The sequence below is a fragment of the Sturnus vulgaris genome, chromosome 17 (genome assembly GCF_052056855.1).
Source record: "Sturnus vulgaris isolate bStuVul1 chromosome 17, bStuVul1.hap1, whole genome shotgun sequence".
NCBI classification, from domain to species: domain Eukaryota; kingdom Metazoa; phylum Chordata; class Aves; order Passeriformes; family Sturnidae; genus Sturnus; species Sturnus vulgaris.
Window position 1 is genome coordinate 10,681,851 of NC_142259.1, and position 20,515 is coordinate 10,702,365.

At 40.3% G+C, this 20,515-nt stretch overlaps 1 protein-coding gene across 2 annotated transcripts in view; it reads right to left on the minus strand.

Annotated features, from left to right (window-relative positions):
- Positions 1 to 2,754: 2,754 nt before the first annotated feature.
- The window catches only part of DHX35 (DEAH-box helicase 35), a 28,344-nt gene continuing 10,583 nt past the window's right edge, over positions 2,755 to 20,515 (minus strand). The window contains exons 12-22 of one of the 2 annotated variants that reach the window (XM_014884007.2): positions 19,853 to 20,063; positions 18,142 to 18,266; positions 17,638 to 17,692; positions 12,272 to 12,367; positions 11,830 to 11,924; positions 11,157 to 11,234; positions 9,873 to 10,002; positions 9,113 to 9,194; positions 8,512 to 8,583; positions 6,917 to 7,028; positions 2,755 to 4,504 (exon numbers count right to left, since the gene is read on the minus strand). In XM_014884007.2, coding sequence (XP_014739493.2) covers positions 4,460 to 4,504; positions 6,917 to 7,028; positions 8,512 to 8,583; positions 9,113 to 9,194; positions 9,873 to 10,002; positions 11,157 to 11,234; positions 11,830 to 11,924; positions 12,272 to 12,367; positions 17,638 to 17,692; positions 18,142 to 18,266; positions 19,853 to 20,063 — 1,101 coding nt within the window. In that variant the 3' untranslated portion in view covers positions 2,755 to 4,459. Of the gene's footprint in view, positions 4,505 to 6,889; positions 7,029 to 8,511; positions 8,584 to 9,112; positions 9,195 to 9,872; positions 10,003 to 11,156; positions 11,235 to 11,829; positions 11,925 to 12,271; positions 12,368 to 17,637; positions 17,693 to 18,141; positions 18,267 to 19,852; positions 20,064 to 20,515 lie in introns of both variants that reach the window. The other variant, XM_088175076.1, reaches the window with a different exon arrangement.

Consider the following 20,515-nt stretch of genomic DNA (forward strand, 5'->3'; position numbering starts at 1 on the left):
GATCTTTGCACAGTTTATGAAACCCTGGTATCTCCCCAGACACCAAAGGGAGAAGCAGCAGGAGTTCCATAAAACCTGGCTCATGGAAGATGATTCCTGACATCAAAACATTCCCTGTCTGATGGGATCCTCTGCCAACAGGCATCTGCAATAAACAATTGATTTCTTGGCTGAAGGGAACCAAGAAGCTGTTGTGATTTGTTGCTCTGTCCTGCTCTCTCTCCTGTAAGTTTTGACTTTTCCAAGCAAAGCAGTATAGGATGGAAAGTCTGGCAGGGTCTGGTGGGTGATCCCTGCTCAGGTGGGAGACCTTGAAGGGACCTTGCAGGCAGAGGCTGAGCAAGCAAAGCAGGACTTACTGCAGGGACCCCCACCCACTTCCAGGCATCAGAAACACCCCAAGAACAGGAAACATCCTCCTCTGACTGCTTCTGCCTCAGCTTTTCACCCCTTCTGCCCCTGCCTGAGGCACCCAGCCTGGGAGGAGAGCACAGGGAGCAACCCTGGACCTGGGAAAGCAAAGGAACAGCAAGGGTGGGATGAGCAGCTGCAGCCATCTCCCAATCCCCCAGTGAACTCAGCACCAGGGATTCCCTTGAGTGGTGCTCCTGATGCTCTGTGCACTCCAGGAACTGTAAGAGGGAGTTCAAATAAATCTGAAAGACAAATTAAATGCATTTAGTTGTTTTAAATTCTAACTATTATTCTAGAAAGGAAAAAAGAGGATTTTTCTTTTCCAGGCAATTTTTGATCCTTTGTAATTGGCAACAGAGCCGAATTCAACCCCTGCATCTCACAGCCTTGCACAGCCACAGCCCTGCAAAAGCCAATTTTGGAACGGAGCAGAAAGATATTCCTGGATCCTCTCAGACAAATCACATTTGCCACAAACAGAACAGGGGGATTTTTTTTTTTGTTTGGTTTGGGGTTTTGGGTTCTTTTTTGCACTAAACTGTTAATTTTGTTTATTACAATAGTGGCTAGAATCCAACACAGCTCAAAGATTCCTTTGCAGTGAATATGAAGTGTGGACAAACTGCCATTTTTTATGACTCAGGGTGTGAGCAAAAGAACCACTACAGAATGTCCTGGTTGGAAATTTTGGGGGTTTTTTAGGGCATTTTATTTGTTTGCTTTTAAACCAGCAGGACATTCATCCCTCTGGGCTTGTCAATAATCTCTGCACCTCAAATATTGCCTTTATCCCACAGCAACCGACAGCTTTTTCCTTTACCCTTTCTCATCCCACTTACCATTAAACTAATTAAATGTTAAAACTGAAGAATAAGGGAAACTTTTGAAGAATTGGCCAATTAGTTTTTTCCCCAAGATACTTCTTGAAACCGGTGCCTGCCATCTACTGGCACTTTTCTCAAAATGCAGCCAGTTTTAAGCCAAAAACTGGATACAAGAACAGTTTTTCCACAAGCTACTTACATTCATCTTGCAGAGTCACTTACTCTAAATGCTGAGTTGTGGTGTCGACTTTCTTTGCCAATTGTTGATTGTATGATCACTTGATAGAGATTAACATTAAGAAATTAGAGTAATAAACCTGTTTCCAAGCTGCTTTCAGTAAAATTGCCTGAGCCCAGTGATGGGCACAGTTTTCCATGACACTGATGCTCCCAAAAGAAGGGATTCTGAAAGGTTCCCTCCTTCCCTGCAACCAAGGCTCCCAACTTTTAACTACTTGCCTCTTTCTTCAGATTAACTAGAAAGGGTTTTTCCATTAGTTTATCAGAATTACTTTTAATCCACAAGATGGGAAATATATTTCAATTAATATTTTCTTGGCTGAATCTTTATTCCAGTTTAACTTCATTTTCTTGTAGAGCTGACAATACTGAAGTCCTGAGTAGAAACACTGACAGCACTTTCTGAGGGGCTTGAGGAGTGCACTGGTTTTTTTTACCCCACAGTCATTTGATGTCAATGGGTATAAATTTACTTTTTAAAAAATCTGTCTTCTTTGCCAGCAGTGGAATGACTTCTGCTCCAAGCAGCATTTTGATTCAACAGGCTGATATTTTAACCTCATTCTCTCATCCTTAAATGTTTCCTAAACTCTTGACAACCATCTTCAAACAGCTCCAACCTCTCCCACAAGAGCCTGTTAATGCAGAAAAGAGCCACCAAGGCAGTGAGCCACCTCCTTACATAAGGTTATTTAAAGCAGAATGCTCTGTACTAATCCAGCAGGGAGCTGGAGGCAAAAGCTTTACAAAATAAAGAGATTTTCAGGTTTTTTTTAAGTTTTCTGTCTTCCAACACCTTCCAAGGGCCCACATCTCTGATGCAGCAGTTTTCTCTCTGAAGGTGACCTTAGTCTGGATCCTAGTAACACTACTCTTAGCCTGCATCTCTAGTGTAAGGTTTGCCTGTTCTGAGTGTGATGATACCTCAATAGTTTGTAAAACTGCTAAAAAGACAAGTCTCAATTTCTTTTTTTTTTTTTTTTGTTTATAAAGACCTACTGCACTCATTCTTACATAGCCATGATGGTTTGGTTTTATGCAGTGTGTGACAAAGCTTGGGTTCTGACCTCAGCAGGAATCACAGTCATTCCCAGAGGAAATCTTGCAGCTGTGCAGCCAGGTGAAAGAGCAGCTGGACAAGACAGGTCTCCAGAGCCACCCAAAACTCTCAGAGCTGGCAAATGCAGAGGCCACCCACTGCCAGGCCAGCCCAACACACCCACCCTGCACCCTGGGAAATCACCCCCTGCTCAGGCCAAAGTGATGCATTCCCAAGTTTCCTCAATTCAACAGTTTTATTTTTCTTAAGAATACTTCCAGAGGACAGAGAAACACAGACAATTGACAAGTCTTCATATTCAGTTCTTTCTCCGATCCTTTAAGAGAAAAAAACCTGCAAATTGAATCTTTTTAGTGAGTTCCAACACTGCTCTCAGCTCTGGCTAGGAGACAGTCCCTGCCCCGAGGAGCTTCCAGTCTAAGAGAATGATACAAAGGTGAGGGTCACAGGGACAACAAGGAGGAAGGTGACACAGTTTTCATGCTGCTGGTGCCATTCCTGGAGACTGGTACATGTGTTTGTGCTGGCAGTCAGTACAGACACACTGAGGAGACCACACAGTGCACATGGCACAACGTGTTCTCTCTGCAGGCATTTGGAAGGGACAAGGTAAAGAAGCTCTCAAGAAAGTTTTCAAGGCAGTCCTGTGATGAGGAAGGCATTTGTTCTATGTAGAAATTTTTGCCTATTTACATCCTTTTTTTTAAAGAAAATAAAACAGTTAATATGCCAAAAAACACATTCATCAAATCAGTTGAATTACAAAAATAAAATTTTCAAGCAATGTCTTTCTAAAATAAATATCAATAGGTAAAAAGGGAAAATGGAAAAAAATAAATACATGTATCCAAGCTGTCTTGTTAAAACACAAACAAGCATAATTCCTTACTGAAAAGTAGCCATGGAATCCTGATTAAAGCAGCAACTGTTCAGAGCATCCTTTTCCTCAGTTACAGAGGAAAACAAGTCCCAAGCAGTAAAGAATAGATTTGTAATGAAAGAAATATAAAGGACTGTGTTCCTTATGGGAAAGAACAGAACATTTCCTTATTTGCTGATTAATAGAGGCTAAAAAACAGAGTTCCATGATATTCCCCACATGAATTTTACTGGTATTTCCAACCAGTGGAAGGTTAACATTTTTTCTCTCATAGGATGAACAAGAAAAGTAAAGCCCTGTCTGTGAACTTGATTGATTGTGAATACACATCTTTAGCCCCCTGATTGAGCAGAAAAATAATCCATCTTAAAAATACTGAGCTGCTCTCTCTCCCCCTCCCCCAAAGAGCAACTCCCACGTGCAGAACCCAGACATTTCAGTACCCAGGGACTGCTCAGCACAGTGAGCTGGGCCAGCTCAGCCTCGGGCACGACACTTGAACTGCTTGGGAGCACAAGCTGCACCAGTTTGGGATGGTCCAACACGAAATCAATGTTTCCATGGCAGCACCTTGCATTTCAAGGGGTAGTTGATTGCCCTGAGCTCCTGCTGGCAGGAGCCAGGCTCAGTTTGGCCGGTGTAAGTCACAGTGCTCTGGGTGACAGGAGGCAGGGTACCCTACTCCCCACACTCATAAGGCAGTACCACTCCAGGAAATCTGTTTCTTTCTTGAAGGTTTCAGTTTTTTTGTGGTCCTGTATGTCCTCTTACATTTTAAGTTGTTTTTCTACCTATTTAAAAGGAGCAACATGCCCAGATTAATGACAGAGGTCAAGTAGGCAAAGATTAAAATGTCCACAATGCAAGCTCTAGGTTTACAATGGACTGGTCATGCATAAACCCCTACAGATCCTGGCAGGCATTTAAACATTTAAGTTGATGGAAGATCAAATTGCTAATGAACTGACTGCTGAATGGACTGTAGCCAGCTTGAAATCACTGGTAGGTTCTGCTTCTGATGTCACAACAACTGAAGTCATGTCAATGGTCATCTACTTTAGCCCTTTTTGCTTTCAAGGAAAGATGCTGCAAGAAAAGAAAAGAAAAGAACAAAAAAAAACTGCTTAGCAGATACATCAAAATTAGAAAAAAAAATCAACTACAATGCTTTCTACCCTTAATCACACTTTAAATGAATTCTAACACAAATATCCACACCCATCCAAGCTCTTCTTGTTACTGACACAACTAAAGTAAACTCATTAAATAAAAACCCACATGTACCCCAAAGTGATATTCTGGCTTGTAATCAAATAACTTCTAGTTCTTCTGTACTAGCTGCAAGCATAGGAACAATTTCCCACTGGAAACAATTGTCCAGGTGTAAAAATGCACAGAAAGATGTACTCCCAACAATACATCTGCAAAAAACACCAGGAGAATCTATGTGAAGGACAAGATTTTAATAACTGTACTAATCCTGAACTTGCATGAGATCTTTGGAACCCCTGTGCCCTTAAAGACCTACAAATGTGGAATGAAATATGAAAAGAGTTCTGTAAAACTTGGAATGAGAAATAACTAACCAAGATCAAGCTGTAGAAGAACATTTTTTAACACACAGTCCTATTCAGTAGTAATTTGTTTTAACTTGACAAAGGAATAAAACCTTTCCTTCCTAGCACAAAGATGTATCCTTCAGCAGAAAAAGGGTTTGAAATATCTATAAATTAACATAAATCTGTGTGATTTACAACAGTTCCGACTTTACATGTATGACTCAAAGTTTTACACAAGAGAAATATTTCTAATTTTCAAACATTTTATAAGGACACCCAAGACTTTTGGCTGATATGGATAACTGATATGGATAACAGGCTGGAAGAGAGAATTTTCCTCAAACCAGCACCATCTTTGAGAGCTACCATTTATTTTAGGATGAAAGCAATGATTGGGTCATACTGCAAACAGACTTCACTTGATCAAATCAAAAGGATGGCAATGGTAAAAATTAGGTTTTGATGTAATTTCATAGAATTTCAGCAGTAGTAGCACTACCCTAAAAAACATGTTCCCTCAGTCAGGTAGGCAGCACAATTCAAAACAAGTGCTCTTTGCTACCACCTACCTAAAGGACAACCTCATCCCAAACTTCAGCCCATGGAGAGATCACAGCAGGATTTTGTGTGGGTGGGCTGCTAAATGTAAATTATGTGACAACTGTAAATATGTGAGTCAAAGGAATAATTATTGCAGGGACAGATTTGATACAACATTGGCACAGCTCCTTTTAAACCATGTCTGCAGATCATCTCCAGCAGCTGAAGGCTCCAGGCTCTGCCCTACAGGGGTCATCACTGCCTTTGTCAAATGTCTTATAGGAAAAAGGCAGAAAATATTCAGCTACTTAGTAAGTCCATTTAGAGATGGGAATTGTCTGGATAATTGAGATGAATTATCCAAGATGAGCATAAAAAAACCCTCTCTCAAGTCAATCACATGAACAGATGCCAAACTGTTGGGAACTGTAACCACAGAGGTGTCCTAAGGTGCTCCATGCACCACAGGATTCTCAATTTTGACAAAACCCGAAGGAAGTGAAAGAAAACAAACATCAGATTCTCCAGGAAGTCAAATAGTGAAGCAGCTGTATAAGTAGAAACAGATCACCTTTTTCATAGGTCTGATATGCAAATGCATTTTTCCACTCAGATTTTGGAAATACTTCATTAATTTAAAATATAAAGCTCAGTAGATACTAATGTCCCATGAGAAATTCAAATACAAGCTCATTTTGGTAAATTGTACAGCTCCAGCTGAACTAACATTTAGATAATATTTCATAGCAATTCAGTTCTCAGAATGACCAGTCAGTAAGTCTGGTTTGACAGATTCACATGGGACAGTCAATAAAGGCTGGTGACAACTATTAAAAGATACTTATAACTAAAAAGTATCTGTATCACACACAGCAATTTGCTATAAGGGTTTGCACAAACAGCAGCTGTTCTTTGCCATTTCACATATGAACAGATCAGAACTGATTTTTCTTCAGTAAACATAAACAATGCTCAAAAAAAAAAAGGCTCAGGATTTTCACAAATGTTTGCAAAGCATGCAAAGGCTTTCCTAAAATTATTATGCAAAGTGTGACCACTGCCTACCTACAGTGCTGCTCAGGGAAGTGCTACCAAGTGCCTATACTGAAGTGTAGAATGGCTGAAGGCTTCATTTCCCAAAGTGATAAGATGGTAAATGTAATTTTACCAGCAAATACATCTCATTTTGTAACTCTGAGATCCACTGGCTGGATAATAGGGAAAAACATTTCATGCATCAACTTATCCTCTTCCTTTATATTAAAACCACTACAATGAACAGAGCCAACTTAATTTCTGTGCCATGAGACCAGAGCAAAACATAAACCCTTAGAAAGTTCAGATACAAGAGCTGCTCGTGCAGCAATGGTACCGTTTGGCCTTTATGCCGATTCCGTACCGTTCCTTGCTGGTAGAAGTGAGGTGCCAGCTCCAACAGCCAGGAGGATTCAACAGCTGTCACATCTCTCATGTAGTATTTAGCAGTCTGTATGACTTCATTGTAGACTACCCTGGGAGAAAGGAGACAAAAATGAATAGTGTTTGCTGTCAAGCAATGAGGGAGAGCCGATTAACAGCATATTTAGACAGTTTCACATACATGCTGTCAGAGGTGGCACTTACAGAGCAACAAGAGAGTCTTCAAGCTGTAATTCAGCCTCTTGCCTCTTTCCCTCTGGTTGGTTGAAGTTCCCCACATTAAGAAAATCTTTAGATTGCCATGAAAACAACCTCACATACTACCAGACCATACGGGTGGAAGGTATATATGAAAGAATGTTTCTTATAATAGGGTCAAGGGGGACTCACAACTGATGCTTTGGAAGACAGAATATGAATTCCTCTGTGCTATCATAAGAGAAGATGTCCAAAGCACCAAAACCCTGCACCCACAACAAGGAGGGCACAAACCCCAGCATGACTATCCCTGGCGCCAGTCTGCAGACAAGTGAGATAAGCATCAGAGGAAGAAATCAGCTTTAACTCCTGCCAGAAGATCTCCAGTGAAGAGATGTAGGAACCATGTGGACTCATCCCCACTGCAGCACAGTCAGGTTGCCAGCCTGGGCAATCTACTGTGCCTTCTACACACAGTAGAGCTACAAACACCTGAGGTTTGTGGTTTCTCCTTAATTGGTATTTAGCTCTCAAAAGCAAAGAGGAAAGAGTCCAAAATTCTCTTTGCCAAATGCGTTCTGAGACACAGCAACTAACAGAACTAAAAATAAATCAGAGGAAAACAAACCAGAATGAAAACACGTTTCCTATACACCTGTAGCAGAGAACTGAAGCCCTCAATAGAGGATGGTTGCCCAGGCTGCATAGCACTGAAATTTAGGTTGCTAAGTTAAACTCCTATGTGAGAGGATGTCATGACACCAGGCCTTCTAAGTCTCAGCAGCAGGCAGGGAAGGATGAAAGTTCAAATACTTCAGGTTGATCATGATGACCTAAGAGCTGGACACACATTTCTGTTTGTTATCTGAGGACCTTTGACCTGCAAACAGAATGATCAAATCCCAGCTAACGGCAAGTACAGCCAGCTCTTCCCTCAATCTGCTGCCACAACTTTTCACATTATGCATTTTATGTGTAAGCCCTTTCCCTGCAATCCATTTGCCATTTCTGCAGCACCTGTTTGACAGGATATTTCCTTAACAGGCTAAATAAAAGTAAATTAACCCTAGCTGTGTTTAGGTACTGAGACTATTGGAGAACAATGTGCAGTGCAAGATGTGGTGCCCACTAAACAGGGTCACCAGGCTCTGCTTTCCAACCCCTGCAGGTTTTTTTGACAGTTAAACATCACTTTATTTCCCTCATTTACTTAGATACTCCCTACAAAATGTTGCAAAGGAAATGCCATTTGGATTTTTCCTGTGGGAACTATGACCTTCTACATCTATTCCTCACTGATGGAGAGAAGCAATTCAATTTGGATGCTGCAAATCCTTTAAAAAAATCCCCAAAGAAGAGAAAGCAGTTCTAACTTACCAGCGTGGAGGTTTCTCTGCATACAGCACTGAGCTGGGGTGGATATGAAGCTCATGGTCATCACGGATAGTCCTTGAAATCAAGACACTATTTCAGACTGTGCCTCTCTTTATTGCTTAACATTTGGTTCCTTTTGACCCCAATATGAATGTTTAATAAAAGCAAGAATGAAAGGGCTGCAGTAAATTAACGACGTTTGCATTTAATGAACGAAGGCTTAAATGCTGGCCAAAGGAACAATGGATAATTTTATGTTCTAAAAGAATTTTATCTATATTAAATGAATAAGTAGCATTTCAGGATTTTACTCAGTGCTCTGGGAGTGCTACAACACTACTGCACTACAACTGTACTTGCTTAACTTAAAGCAATCTAATAACTACTAGCAGCAACTTCCCACTATTAATAATTTTGGTTACATTTGCCAAAGAGAAGAGATAAACACCGAGGCAGTTTGCAAATACAGAACTTTAAATATTTAGTGTATCGACTGCCACACGTTCCTAATTGCAAATTAGGAGAAACTTGATTAAACTTAGTTTTATTCATGAGAGGAGCTTTCCAAGCAAGCATGAGTTGTAGTGAAGCTGTATATAGTCACCTGTAAGCTCCTGTGGAGTGGAATTTAGCTGCGTTAGCAAAGAATCCAGACACTATGCACCTCAAAACAGGATCTGGATCACCTGGAAAGGAGAATTTTTCTGTAAGATGAGTCAATGGAATGGCAAAAATCCCTAAAATACCACTTAATCACCTCAAACAACTTTTCAGAGTGCATCAGGCTTTGATAGCAAAGGCAGGAGAGCAGACAAACCCTGCAATTCCTTTAGACTTCAATTTCACAGCAAAGCAAAAATTGCTGCCTAAAAAAAATCAATGTTTCCACCTGTATGTCCATGAAGAGTGTCACAGTCCCTAAAGCAGCCCAGTGTGACAGCTGAGCATTGAAGGCTGATTTGTCAGGGCAGGTAGAGTCAAGTGCTAAGAACCAGTCCTGTGCACACACAGCACAGCTGGAAATCCCATCCCAAAGCACTTTGAACAAAAATGGCCTTTTTGAAAGAGGGAACATAGTGACCTATTTATGAGTTTTTTGGAAAGTCTGTCCATTAAATGGATAATCAGTGGTTATAACTTTTGCTGGAAATCTCAACTAATGAAGATTGGACTAAAATTTAATCGTACAAATAGGCTAAAGTGGTCTTCTGCAGCCATTTTTAGGACAAAAAATCTGGTCTAAATAAATGTTATTTTGAGGCCAGGATAAAAATACTCCAAAGGTTACAAGAAAAGCAGGAAGCAGACTGACACTTTGGAAGCCACCTTCACTATGCATTGGACAAGAGCTTAAAAAATATCACCTTCACTGGACTTCTTTGGCACTTTAAAACGGACGAGAAGTTTTTTCAGCTGCTCTCTTACAACAGAAGCTCTCACAAGCCCTTTGTAGTTCAGAAAGTGTTCCTGACACCACTGGGAGCTCTTGCTGTGCTGTACAATGAGAAGAGAAAAAAATCTCAATGACATACAGTCAACAAAGCAAACCAAATCTGTTTTGGATAACCTTGTTCTGTTTTAATTCTGATCTTCTACAACAAATTTATTGTGGTTTTTCCTGAAAATTACCTATTTACAGAGCAACTAACAAGACTATGTACCACTAATAACTATAAAGTATGTCTCAAAACAACTCATAAATAGCAGCAGATCAAATGTTATGGAGTATTTTCAAACAGATGTACTTCATTTCTTCATATGTGGTTAAAGAGAAGAGCATCATTCACTCCATTTAATTCTCTCAGATCACAAACTCATCTGTTTTCAACCTCAAAATGTAAACAACCTTTTCAGTGCTGTTTTCATTGGTCTTCTCTCTGCAAAGAGCTGTTTCTCCAGAAACCAGCACTCCCTTCAAGAGCTTTTGCTGTTTCTAAGAGCAACATTCTAAGAGAATTACACAGATACAAAATGTGAAGGAAGGGCAACATTTCAGTTGGTGCCTGCCTGGCTGCTTTGTGGCTGTGGAAAAAAAAAAGTCATGTTTAATAGTTGGGTGGTTATACTGCTTCAACTCAGCACTGCTGCAAGTATTTTACTACAAAAGTGCTTTATACCAGCAAAATATACTTCTCCCAAATAGGTGTAACAACTTCAAAACTATTAAATAAACCTCAGCTTACAGAGCAGTACTAAGGTTGGTGTTAGACCTCGGGGTAAAAACATAAGGTCAATGAAAACCAGGGTATGATGATTAATGAGTTAATTCAACACCAGGAAAAAGACTGCTAGATTTAAATGCAGATCATCATCAGTAAAACATGAGAAAATATTAATTTCATTGGAAATTTGGACATTTGTTTTCCCCAACCCCCAAGATAGAACCTCTGTCTCCTTGAAAACACAGCTGTCTACCCATAAGATTTCCATGCTGTACCCCAACAAAATTCTCTTTTACTCCCTGTTCAGAGGAAATGTGGAAGGTCTGTGGCAAATGGTGACCAGAGAGTCTTTCAATGTAGAATTATTACTTGATAGACTCGAGAAATCCTCAACTTTGAGGACTTTTTGTATCCAGAACTTCCAGACTCAGAACTGAGTGCCTCAAGTTCCTCTCATTCCTGCAAATCCACCTAAAACTGACTTACTTTGACAAAGGCTTCATAAACATTCAGCATGGTCAGATGATCACCTTCCTCCACAGCAAATTTTCTGTGTTGCCTGGCCTGCAGAACAAGAAATATCATTTTATAGGCAGATTGATTTGTGCTGAAATCATGTTTGACATGCTCAGTTCCCTTCAGCCTAATATTTTCTGGGGACTGTTAGAATTTTTACCATCTAGGGCAGCTCCTCTGGGCAACAGCAATACTTTACTAGCCCCCCTATACTCAGGAACACTTCTAAAACTGAAATTAGAAAAATGAACAGATAAAAAAACCTCCATTCATTAAAATTAGGCTCCTAATTCTTGCTGTCTATAAAGAATTTAGTGCATCCTTCCTGTTTTGTTCATCTCAAAAGGAAGTGGTGTGTGGGAAGGTTTTGGGGGATTTTTTTGCAAACCTTTACACTGACCAATATTGGTTTATAACCTTTCATGTTTCTGGCCCTCAGATGAAGGTTTTTAGCACTGCTAAAAGACTCCAAGGTTCCCCTGTTATTTGGTTTCTTCTTTTACCTACAACAAACAGATACCATTCCAGACCTTATTTTATTTTCACACAAAGTTGCAGTATGTAATAGGCACCAGTAAAACACTTTCCAGAAGTCCAGAAATGGGAAACCAACAGACAGAGAAGGAGACACAACTGAACTTACAGCCTGGTTTTTTTGATTTGGAGGGATCACAAAGATGTTTTGAATCTGCATCATGGCAGCAATTGTCAAAATCTCTTGGGAGCAGCCAAAATTTCCTGAAGAGTAAATGGAGAAATTCAATAAAGGAAATCTTCCATTCAACCTATCTCCATAGAAAATAAAATGAAAAATAAGCAGAATATGTTTTTATAGAATTAAAACAAAAATACATAAACTCCTGGAGTTTTTTAGTATAAGAGTGAATGTTTTCAGTGGAAACTTAAGAGGCAAATGTTAGACTTATTAGACTGTGAAATGTCCTAGACTAATTATATAACAGAGATTTTAATTAGCTCTTTTCACTGCAGACCATACCAAGATGAAGTATAGTTTGAGTTTAGCAAATGTCTACCAATACATTACAATTACATGACTGTGAAGAAACTGATCTTTTTCCTCCTACCTGATTCCAGAAGCATCTTTGCAAACATAGGATTCAAAGGAAACTCTGCTATTCTCATTCCAAGAGGCTCTGTTAATCGGCAGTGCATATCCAAACCTGCAGCACATGAAGAAATGTAGCTGGGACACAGGCAAAATAGCACAGCAAAGCTTCTTCTAGACTTAAACTGTACTAAAGAGCAGAAAAACAAGCTAAAATATAGCAACTGCACCTGAGAGTTGCTGAATGTGTATTAGACAAAGCTTAAGGGCAATCCATGATAACCATTTACTCTCCCATGGGTCACCAGAATTTTTTTTTCAAAATACTTGAACACACAAGTTTTTTAAATTTTGACCAAGTTTCATTGTTACTGTCAATAATTTAAAAAACCTGCAGCCCAAATCAATGCCATGGCCAGAGGGGATATTAGCTGTTAGACCTCTGATCTCCATTTTAAACATTTAGTAACATCTTTGTTCATGGGGATGTAAAGCAGAAGAGAATGAAAATGGGGATAAACAAGGCATTATTGTAGAAACAGGAAGCTCTGCAGATGGTGGGATGTCATTTTTCTAAGCACATCTACTTAGGTCGTGGAGAAAAAGAATTGATTCTTATCTAAGCAAGAGATGCACAGCTGATGAAGGTTTTCTACATAATCTGCCTCCTGTATCAACCACTCAACTGCCAGGCATGTTCCAGCTGCAGCCTTTTCCCTGGAGATGGCACAGGAGGGAGGCCTGGCACCTTGACCTGTGATGCCCAGTTCTCCCTGAGCATTCAGCATTTCAGAGCTCTGGCTCCCTCCAGTCAAACCCCTGCAGCAAGGGGTGACCCATGCAAAGCACCAGGTCACAGTCGAACTCTTGAGCTTTATGCTGAGATTTCAGGGAAAGATTTAAATGGAAAAGCCTTTCCTTTGCAAGAGGACATAGAATTTTAAAAATACAATAAACAGGTGTAGGACACATATTGAGAAAGTAAGAAAATTACAGCCTGAATAATATTCTAGGCTGGAGTTTTTTAGCTTTGTTCCCAGCCGATAAGCTGGTCCAGCTCAAGGCTAGGGAGAATTTCTCCCAAAGTAATAATTTGGTTAAAATAAAAAAAAAATTTAATAACAGGATAAAACACCTGTTGTGGTGTGTGACCAGGCCCTGGCAATGGGGTGTCTTCTCTCTGAACCAATCACCTTTTCTCTACTCTTGGAATTGTAAGTCATGCTATAAAACCAAGTGTGTTTCTAAATAAACTTGTCTCTTTCTTCCTGTCATGAAAGACGACCATGTAGCTGTGCATCTTATTTCTGCCACACTTAAAGGATTAAAACCCCTTTCCACGGCTACACACAGGGGACAATAATAAGAAAAAAAAGCTCGCTAAGAAAGGCAGCAATGAGTAAAAACTGATAGAGAAAATTTCAAGAGGCCAAGTTGTATGAGGTATGACAGAGAGATAAAGCACAAGAGAAAGGCTTCTCAAGCAGGAGTGAGTGAGAGCCCAGGAATGGGACTTTGGGGCACTGCAGATTGCATAACCACCCACAGCAAAGCGACCTGAGGAAACACAACCACGGCTCTCCCATTATATAAACACATTGTTTGTCAGACTGCGTGGTGGTAACAAAGCCACAGCTGCACTGCAGCTCTGTTTCACAGAGAAAAGCAAAACCACAAATCAGGTCTAGGAATGAGATCTCCTGTAACTCATGTCAGCATATCTGAATCCACAGATCCCTGCAGCCAGCGTTTATTTTATTATTTGATATGCTATCAGCTCATGACAAAGTAGTAATTCACTCACACACCCCTACACTGTCCAACAAAACCTACCAGCTTTTCATATAATGTCACAGTGTTTTCCTCAGAAACAGGTACCAAAGGCAGCTTTTGTGCAATGGTGAACTAATATATTTAAACACAAAGTCAGAGCACCTGCAAAAATTAAGGTATGATAGATTTCATTTGACTAGTGCCATATGAGAAGTGTAAGTTCTACCACAACTAACAGCTTAAATAGGCTTTCATCTACAGAAAGACAACTGCATTTCTAAGTAGGAAAAAGAAGAAATTTCCATATATTTATGCACCATTTTCTACAGGTGCATCAAGCCGAAATCCTTTGGCTTCTGCTGCATCCTACAAATATCAATACAATTTTGCATGATCTATATATGTGTTGTGCACAGATCTACTTCTAAATAAGCCTGAATATAGCCTGCAATGGATACTACTTTAGAATAGGTGAAAGTTTCCTTCAAATAATCCTGGAAGCAACCACCGAATCCACATATATACAGGAAATTAAAGATCTTAGAAAAAGAGATTACAAAAATTTTAAATGTGCTCAGGAGAGATTATTCAAGTACCACGGCACTAAAATGTTTCACATAACAACCACTAGTGTGTGATAGACTGAGGGATTAAAACTATCCTTTTTAAACTTAGGTAGAGCAGTTATTTCTGATAGGTGACAACTCACAAACAAATCTTGAACAAAGACGTGAAACAACGCTAAAAACACAGCCACTTTTTGCCTGTTTATTTACCTCTTAAATTATGCTTAAAACCAATAAACTCCAACTGACAATTCAGACTCTCAAAAAGGCATCAAAGGAGAAGGCTGAGGAGAGATACTTGTGATGCAATCAGTTTGCACCACTGTAAAAATAATCCTACAAACAGTGAGGTGTTTATTCAACACAGCTATCAGCATTAGGAGCATCTGCCCTGCACAAGCTGGCACCACGCTGGCACAGCAGGGGCCTGACCCCAAACTGCCTTTTTGCATGGGACTGCAATGCCAGTGATGAAATTCATGTTCCTACTTGTGTAAGAGAAATTTAACCCTCACTTAATCTGCAAATGCTTGGGCAGCTTCACCTCTGCACCTTATATAAAATCTTGGTAATAAACCACCTGAAACTTAACTTCACCTTAAACTTCAGCAAAATCTAAAGAGTAAATCCGTGTATCACACACAAGCACAGACATTTCTTTCCATCTGAAACACCAAGATCAGCACTTCTTTGTTCTGCTACAAAGCTGTGCAGCCAAGAGAATAAGAGCTCTTTGAAGCTCGACATGAGCAGAACATTTCTGCCAAAACATCACCCAGCTAATCAGGGAGTTTATTGAACTTTCCTCTCCATTTCCCTAAGGTGGTTTTGGCTGTGAATTCATCCTTGCAAACACGTTCCTGAGCCACTGTGAAGGCCCTCGTTCCAAGCTTGCAGAGGTTGCCAAGAACCAAGTGCCTTAACTGAAACCCTCCTTGTGAGATGGAACCAAACCAGCACAGGGCAAAATCCTGGCCAAGCAGAGTTACAGCTCCACAAGAATAAAAAGAGAGCAGACTGCCACAAGTTACAGCACAGCATCTGTGAGTGGTCTAAAAACAGCCACAAACCTCTGGAAGCTTCTAAAACTTACACAATCTCCTTTGTGCTGCCTCATGTTTATGTTAGGGAGCAAATATTGTCAACTCTGAATTAGCTACAAACAAGGAGCTAAAGTTAAACAGAGCATACTTTTGATTACTTGGCCTCACATCAAGTTTCTGTTTTGTTTAGCTTGTTGCATTCAAAAATATTAAACAGCTGTCAAAAAAACTCAACAAATGTAACAGTTCTTCCTATAAACAAAATTAAGGAGCAGGCATCCCACTCACCACACAAAAAGGAATTGAAAACTGTGTATGACAACATATTACTACAGTGTGATCTGAGTGCTAAAAGTATCCAACAGCAGCATAATGAATAAAACCAGAATGAACACACTTAGAATGAAAGACTACCTCAAGTTGGAAGGGGCCCACCCACAAGGCTCAAGTCCAAGTCCCTGCTCCTCACAGAATCACCTGAAACTAAACCATATGCCAACAGTGTTGTTCAGACTCCAATGAACTGGAGAACAAGCTGTGATTAGTAACACAGAGAACAGAATTTTTAAAAATATACTCTTTTAAGTAGCTAAATAGTAGAAAAGTACTTTGAATTATGCTCTCAAGATCTGTCAGATTAATCTTTTTGTTACCAGTTTGTATGTGTCTGTTGACTTGTCCATAACTGGCAAGTTCAATATGAAAACTAGAGCAGAGTCTTTGCAAGTGGCATGCATTTAAAAGCATGCAAAGCCAGCAAGCTGTGCACTGAAACACACACACTGCCTTGAGAAACAGAGTTCCAGTTCATCCAGGAGAAAATGTGCTGCTTTTAGGGATGATCAGGGGTTTTTATTAGTGGTTGTATCCTGTAATCACAGCTAATAGAATCAGAACAGTTTGACTTGCTGTGTGTTTGAACTTTGCCTCAGCTGCAGGACCAACAGCACAAGCACGAAGAGCATTACACTACAGCAGGTGCAGCCTTTCAGCCACAGCCCACCCAGCATCCACAGCAGAGAACTGACTGGATTTTAAAAATTGTAATTAAATTAGCTCTCAATGACTTTTGTCAGTCAAACCTTCAAAATCATAGCAAGGAGGCAGTTTGAAAACCATCACACTCTCTGTGGGGCTTCATGCACAGCCTCCAGGGACTGACCTCTCCCAAATTCAGGAATCACATTTGACTCAAAAGGCTGAGGCAGAGTTCCAGCACACACACAGCAAAAACAAATAATGACTGCAACATGTTAACAGGAAAATTTACAACAGACACACTAGGTTTTTTCAAGTCCCACTAAGGAACAAAGTTGCAATTCTATCAGCCTTGACAAATTCTGGGTTATTGAAGTAGAACCTTTACTTACAACTTTTTCTGTTTATACCTGCAAGTGTTGCATGTTTCCATCACTGGTACAGTAACATGAAATAAAAGACCACCACACCAAGTCTTAGGTATGTAACAACTTATCTAACTGGATGCAGGTAAAGTTAGTGTCTAATTCCTCTACTGGTCTAATTAGTGTCCAAACTCCATTTTTGTCTTCATACCACTCTGTAAGGACTGAAGGAGCACAAAGAGCATCTGCCAGGGAATAAACACTCCCATCAACTCAGAGTCCTGTTCCTAGCAAGGACAAATAGCTGGTTTCCTCCCATGAAATTCCAAGGAAATACAGATAAGATAGCTATGAAATACTCATTTACCCAACCTAAATAGTTAAATTCTAGTTTAAACTCTATTGCTGCTGTTTGCTTGCTTACCAGTCTGAAATAACCAAAAGAAAAGAAAGTAAATCCAGAAGAGACTGAGGTACTCTTTAAAAACCCACCAACAAAAAGTTTCCACCAGTCACAGCTGTGTTTCTCTTTCTTTCTCAAAGCATAGTTCTTAAATGCAAATTTTATTAATGTCCATCCAACCATCAAATACAGATTACAATTTTTTTTCACAACTCCGGTAATATAGCTACAAATCAAGTAAAGCATTAAAATCTCACCTCCTAAAGCATACAGCAGCTCTAAAGCTTGCACCATGGACTGTGCAGGGGGTGGCTGTGAAGAGAAAACGTGCATTGATTGAAGTTATCAGCATGGATCATGAGTTCAGCATAGAACATGAGTTCACAGATCTTCCACTTTTGCAAAATCCTTAACTACGTGTTCTCTGCTGCAAAATGAAGAAAGAGGTCTCACACTCTTCCTTCTTCATAAATTCAGTGCAAAGGGACTGCAGTTACAATTCCACAGAACCTCAGAGTTTGTCTTTTTAAGACTTTCCTGACTTCTCAACAATTTTAACATCAAACTCTGGAATATAAATGATTGTTTCTAAGTGGTCACAAACATCAGTTGCACTATTGGTTGCCAGGACCACACTTTGCTGCCTGACAGGGGACAAAGCTTTCCACACCAGCAGGACAATGTTGTGGGCTACCACCAAGTCACCTCCTGATGTCTCTTCAGCCCAGGGAAAGGTGACAGCCTTTAGAGCTGGGACTCACCGAGAGGAAGGGGAACCTGAGCACGTTGTCAATGCCCAAAGCCTTGAGCTGCAGGATGACAGGGGCCAGGTTACTGCGCTGCATCTCCGGCACCGTGGACTTGGGCAGCTTCTCAAAGTCCTCCTCTGTGGGGAGAGAAAAACAACGGGAGACTGAGCTTCAACTCCCACTCTGTGCAAGCACCACGAAAAATCATACCCATTTCAACTTTAAATTATCAGATATGGATACTTAACAGGTGTTAAAAGATGATCTGTCTCCAATTACTGTATTTTACGTTACTTTTATTTAAATAGAAATTCAATGGTTTTGGCTACAGTGCTGATTCTGTAGTTCATCCACCCACATTTCAATTTGAAATCTGGAAATGTTTTGTTTCTCTTCTGTTAAACATTTTTGTCAGAAAATAAAAGGCAGGGTGCAATACTACCAAAAAAGCATTTTTTTAAGAGACATGGGAAAGTTCCAAAGCAGCATGCTTTCATTACAAGAACACTATTTTTGTAAAGACTCAAACAAATGGAGTTTTAAGATATGTATTTTAAATAAAGATTAAGGATGGAAAAACAATTTCTTTAACAAGGCCTTTTTAAAATCACGTTCACTATAAAGTCCAAGTCTGGAAAAATACTCCATCTAAGGATAAAATCCCTGTAACCTTCCACTAACAACTGTTCCGCAATAAAAAAAAAGGCACATTCTACATTATTTTCACCCAAACTATTTTCATTTCTACAGAATTCTTTACTATCTCAAACCTTCCCTAGGACAAAGACAGTGCTGTTTCTCTGTTGTTGTTCACTCTTTGCACTGTTGTGCACTTTCTTATTTTCTTTTTTATTTTTTCCTCCTTTAAAACACTTCTTAAAGCACTCCCTAGACCAGCTTTTGAGCACACAAAAATATCTTCAGTGCAGTCATGGTTTCTCCAGTAAAACACTCACAAAGCTACATAAACTTGGGATATTGTGTAGTACATATTGTCTCCTGATTCTTACTGGATAGGTATAAATTCAGAGCATAAATCATGGCTTGGTTTAAGGTGGCAACTGCTGGCAAGGACATACACATTTTAAAGGAAAATGCTTCATTTCCAACATCTCAGAGCTCCAGTAAAACTGGAGGGGACCTCAAGCCCATCAGCAATGGGAGTGTTCAGCTGCAAAGCCTTTTCTCATTAAGCAGCTGAGAACAGACATTTTGATTACAGCTCTCTGGACAGTGTGAGGTGGCCAATAGATTTATTTATAACAGCATTTTTTGTGCACTGCCAGGGTCATTGATTCAAGGGAAGAATTTGGGGTTGGCAGCTATTCCTAGGAAAAAAAGAGACACAAAGTTTTCTCTGAGTTATCAAAAGGATTTCCAGAGCTCTTCTGTATGCAGGGTCTACGAAGACTTCAGTCAGAGAAGAGAGCAAGTAAGTATTATAAACTGAAACTGCTCAGAAACCAAAATCCTTAAAGAACAAACTTCTTAATAAGCTCACCACTTTAAGAGCTGCATTAACAATTCATGTGTGCAGTTGCTGACTCTGCCCAATTTCACAAAAAGATTCCGTTCCTAACACCTAGCACATAAGAACGAGCTATTTCTAAACACGCCAGAGGAGCAACAAAGGGAATTTTTGTTCTTTCTTCCTCCTCAATCTGGCAGCACAATGAACAGCAGTGAGGAGGCAGCAGGAGGCTCCCCGGGCAGCACTGCTGACCTGTGTAGAGCCGGTAGCACTTTCCGGAGCGGCTGCGGCCGGCGCGCCCCGCCCGCTGGTTGGCCGAGGCCTTGGACACCGGCACCACCACCAGGCACTCGATGGCCGTCTTGGGGTTGTAGGCACGCAGCTTCACAAAGCCGCAGTCGATCACAAACGCGATGCCGTGCACCGTGATGGAGGTCTCGGCAATGTTGGTGGCAACGATCACCTGCGGGCACAGGAACAGAGAGAATCCTGTGAGCTGCCCAGCCTCAGTGACCACAAATCAGCCAGTGAGACATCTCGGCCATGGACACACTCAGGAGCACTAAAAGATACCCTACAAGCAGCAGAAGGAGCTGTCAACTTGGTATTTCAAGACCAGTTTGCACAGCAGTTCTCACAGCTTCACTATCACTTTCTTATTCAAATTTATTCTCTCTTCATAAAAGAGCTTGGCATTGTTTGCAGAGAGAATCATTGGCAGTGTTTGCAGAGAAAAAGATTAACTGACTGCAAATCAAGAATATTTTCTTTCTGCTTCTCAGTTACACTGAACTATTCTTCGTACACTGGAATGAGGTGGGGGATAGGAGGGGAACAGAACTGATAAAGAGTTCCACATTCAACACTCCTGCAGGGATTCACTAATCTATGTATGCCCTAAAATATTAAAAAAAA